This window comes from Myotis davidii, unplaced genomic scaffold (genome assembly GCF_000327345.1).
Source record: "Myotis davidii unplaced genomic scaffold, ASM32734v1 scaffold61, whole genome shotgun sequence".
NCBI classification, from domain to species: Eukaryota; Metazoa; Chordata; class Mammalia; order Chiroptera; family Vespertilionidae; genus Myotis; species Myotis davidii.
Window position 1 is genome coordinate 2,017,965 of NW_006291729.1, and position 3,984 is coordinate 2,021,948.

Sequence of the window (3,984 nt, forward strand, 5' to 3'; positions counted from 1 at the left end):
CGATGGTCTGGGCGTCCCTCCGCTCAGGCTCCCACTGCTTCCTGGCGCGCTGGCCTCCCAGAGCACCCGCTGCCCTTTGGGATCCTGTGTCTTTGCCGCGATGTGCACGGTCCCGGCCGGCTCCTCAGTGTCGCCTCCCCTCGCCTGCTCTGACGCAGCCCCTGACACTCCTGTTTCACGTGCGGGAGGAGGTGCAGCGAATCCACCCTGAGGTGTGGGTGACGGCCAGGCCAGACCAGGTGTTTCGGTGTTTCCGCTGTGAGAGACGTGCGTTCCTCCCCAGGGCCCGGAAGGAGCCTCCACCTTAGCAGGATGGAGCGAGCCCTGCTCGGGGCCCCGGGCACAGAGTCAGAGGCCCTGTGTGTACATGTGCCACCGCCTTCTTACCACTTGTCTGCTGGCTGGTGCAGTCACGCCACGGAATCCCACGCAGCAGTGAACAAGACAGATCCCTGACCCTGTGAGACACAGGGACGGCCTGGAGACCATCATGCTGAGCGAAATAGCCAGTCAGAGAAAGACGAGTGTCACATGATCTCACTCATCTGTGGAGTCTAATGAACAGAATAAACTGAGGGACAAAGTAGATCCAGAGACATGGACGCCTGGGACAGACTGACCAATCTCAGAGGGAAGGGGGGTGTGGCAGGGGAGAGATTAACCAAAGATCTTATTTGCACATATGCACAACCCATGGCAGACAATAGTGCGGGCAGGCCGGGGGAGGGGGCAGGAGTGGGGAGAAGGGGTAAATGGGGAAGGTAAAGGGGGCATCTGTAATACTTTGAGCAACAAAGATAATAAAAAAAATTCACCTCTTTTCCAAATAAACCCCAAAACTCCTAACCCCACTTCTCGTGAGACGAGTCAGCAGCCCCACCCGGGCCGCCGCTCAGGAGGACGCGCTGTGTCTTCCAGAAAAGCCTGAAGCTGAAGAACGGCCCCAACGACGTGGTGTTCAGCGTCACCACCCAGTACCAGGGCACCTGCCGCTGCGAGGGCACCATCTACCTGTGGAACTGGGACGATAAGGTGATCATCTCCGACATCGACGGCACCATCACCAGGTGGGTCTGGCCGACCGTCACCGTGACCCCTGGGCCTGCACCAGCCCCTCCGTTTTCTGCCTGTGGCATTGGGGGCCCGTCCTGCCCGGTGTCTGTGCAGGGGCTGCTCGGGGGTCCCCGCCGCCTGGGCCCAGCAGCTCCTGTAGGGCTCGCTGGCCATGCCCGCCGGGGGGTGGCGCCTCACCTGTTCCCGTGGACGGGGCTGAAGAGCCTGCTCAATGGCCTCTTCATGCCGATTATGGTCCAGGCCCTGATCCTCGCTCACGCGGGCGGGGCCCTTCGCGTATTGGCACGGCCCCTTCCCGTGAGCGTCTCCTGGGATTCGTGTTGGTCTGTGCCTCCTGGGCCCCCGGCCAGACCGTGTGGGTCCTGTTGGCAGTTTCATGAGGCGTTCCTGGTGCCCTGAGTTGGAACGGAAGTGTTCTCCTTTTGCGACGCCCTCTCTCTGCTGTTTTTCTCATTTCTCTCCTTACGCAGGTCAGACACTCTGGGCCACATTTTGCCCACCTTGGGGAAGGACTGGACCCACCAGGGCATCGCGAAGCTGTACCACAAAGTGAGCCAGTAAGTACAGAGCGGGTCCCCCGCCCCCCGACTCCCGCACGTGGAGCACGGGATGCTGACTGTGGGTGACTGGCCGGGGGGCGTGCCTCTGCCTGGGCGTCAGCGGGGGTGGCGGAGGGAACCCCGAGGTCAGAACCCAGAGACAAGCAAGGAGTTGATTCGTGAGCCCAGACAGCCCGCGTTCCTTCACTGCCCAGTGGTCCCTGCGTGCCCGTGGCGTGCGGGCCCTGGGACGGGCGGGGGGACGATGAGGTAGGCACGGTCTCTGCCTCCCGGACCCCGTGCGACTTGGTCGTGGGTGAGTGAGTCCCGGCCATTTCTTTGGGTGTCACATTCGTGGTCGCCCAGAGATGCTTAGAGGAAGGGTTCGCAGCCGGAGACCCAGGAGAAGTGGCCACTGGAGTTAGGGTTGGCTGTTCCTCTTCCCTGGCACTGCTGACCTTGAACGGGGTCCCTCTTAAATGTGGCGCTGCAGGCAGGCGAAGGGAACCCGGCCTGGGAGGTCGCCGCTTGCCCAGAGACGCAGAACGCCCGGGAGTTCTCCTTGTTTATTTTTTGCTGAACGTAATGACTTGTCTGATGTGGTCAGCCCGTGAGGAATGCGCTGTAGCTGATTGCACCTGGCTCACAGAGGGTATTGATTGCAAAAGCTTGCTTGGTTATTGATTAAAAAGAACTGTAGCAGGTACAAAGGGAAGGCACGTGAAACTCTCACACGTTCAATAGAAGAATGTTTCCTAAAATACCTAGGCCGCTGAGCGAGCGGGTGCTTCGGGGGCCACATTTGAACGAGAATTGTCTGAGTTTCTGCCTTATTCGGTGTAAATTTTTTATTCCTGTCACCGGAAGTCAGCATCTGAGAGTTAGCAGGAGTGAGTGTCACCGTGTCCTCAGATGGACGAGCCCGTCGGGGCCTCAGGTGGGAGCCCTCTGCAGCCGGGACACTGAGAAGGGGAACTGACTGTTCCCAGGCTGTCGCTCCTCTCCCCTCAGGCCTCGTGGGTTCCTGCGGTCACCACTCCACCAGTGAGGCAGGGGCCTGTGACCGGGAGCAATCGGGGCCCCTGGGTTCCGGGGTGACAGCGCAGCTCGCTGTGGACACTCGGACCTCATCCCCACTCCCAGCTTGCGATCTCATCTCTGAAACGAGGACACAGGCTGGGCGACCCTGAGGTCACTGCGAGCCCAGACTGACCTGCTGCCGGGCTGTGCGGCTGCGGGCAGTGCATGTGTGGACAGCTGGGCGCGGCTTGCCCAGCCACACGTGGGTCAGAACCCCGAGCATTTACTAGTAGCTGAGGTCGCCAGCCGGCACCAGCCACTGTGCCCGGAGCTGTCCTAGGTGCGGCGCCTCGCCCCTCAGGGAGCCATGACCGTCAGAACGGGCAGCAGGGCCCCGGCACAGGTCACGGGAGGTGTGGTGAGCAATGCAGAGCTCACAGACATCCAGGCGCAGACGGTAACTCTGCTAACTCTGTCCGAGGGATCAGAGCTTCAGTGGGTGCCCTGAGCTGAGCCTGAGGGGAGGGCAGGTTTGAGAGGCCCGCTCGTCTCATCGCAGGTGGCAGTAGCAGTGAGAGGAGGCGGAGACGGGAGCAGGTGGAGGGGTCAGGGAAGGCAGGCTCCGGCGGGGGCGGGGTGTCAGTGAACCGGGAGGGTCGCGGGGCACCAGGTCGCAGAGGCCTGGCGCAGCTTTCGGGGGAGATGTCCCTGTTGCCCACAGGCGTGTCCGGAGCCGGTTCCGCTGAGCTGGCGATGGCCCCGGAACCAGAACACTGTGTGGCCAGATCAAACCGTGAAACGCGTTGAAAGCACGTTCGGATAAATCAGGATCTCGGACCCTGCCGGTGGCAGCTTGTGGGACTCGGATGAGAAGAGCTATGCACAGAAAGTGATTGTTTTTTAAAAGGGTCTGCATTCATCAGGCAGCTAAAATGCGAAGATGTTTCATTGGGAAGATTGCTTGATGTGCCAGACAAGCCGACACTCCTAGATTCCCGTTGTCTCACAGCGTCCTGCGTCTTGTTTTAAAGGACACGTTGTTAAACCATCGGAGACCAGCCCTCCAGCCTGGGGGCCAGGAGGGGTGGGAAGTGGTGGTTTGTCTTTGCTCATCCACAGGTTTGTTTTTTTTAAAAAACATATTTTTAGTGATTTCAGAGAGGAACATCAACGATGAGAGAGAATCATTGATCAGCTGCCTCCTGCATGCCCCCGACTGGGGATCGAGCCCTCAACCAGGGCACATGCCCCTGACCAGAATCAAACCTGGGGTCTTTCTGTCCACAGGCCGTCGCTCTGTCCACTGGGCCAAACCAGCTAGGGCTCCTCCACAAATACATATTGAGCATCT

General features: G+C 60.1%; 1 protein-coding gene across 5 annotated transcripts in view; it reads left to right on the forward strand.

The window, feature by feature from the left end:
- Positions 1–3,756, forward strand: part of LPIN1 (lipin 1) — a 67,111-nt gene extending 63,355 nt beyond the window's left edge. For all 5 annotated transcript variants that reach the window (XM_015564930.1, XM_015564928.1, XM_015564932.1 and 2 more), the window contains 2 exons: positions 919–1,067; positions 1,545–3,756. In XM_015564930.1, coding sequence (XP_015420416.1) covers positions 919–1,067; positions 1,545–1,635 — 240 coding nt within the window. In that variant the 3' untranslated portion in view covers positions 1,636–3,756. The remainder of the gene's footprint in view (positions 1–918; positions 1,068–1,544) is intronic.
- The last annotated feature ends 228 nt before the right edge of the window (positions 3,757–3,984 follow it).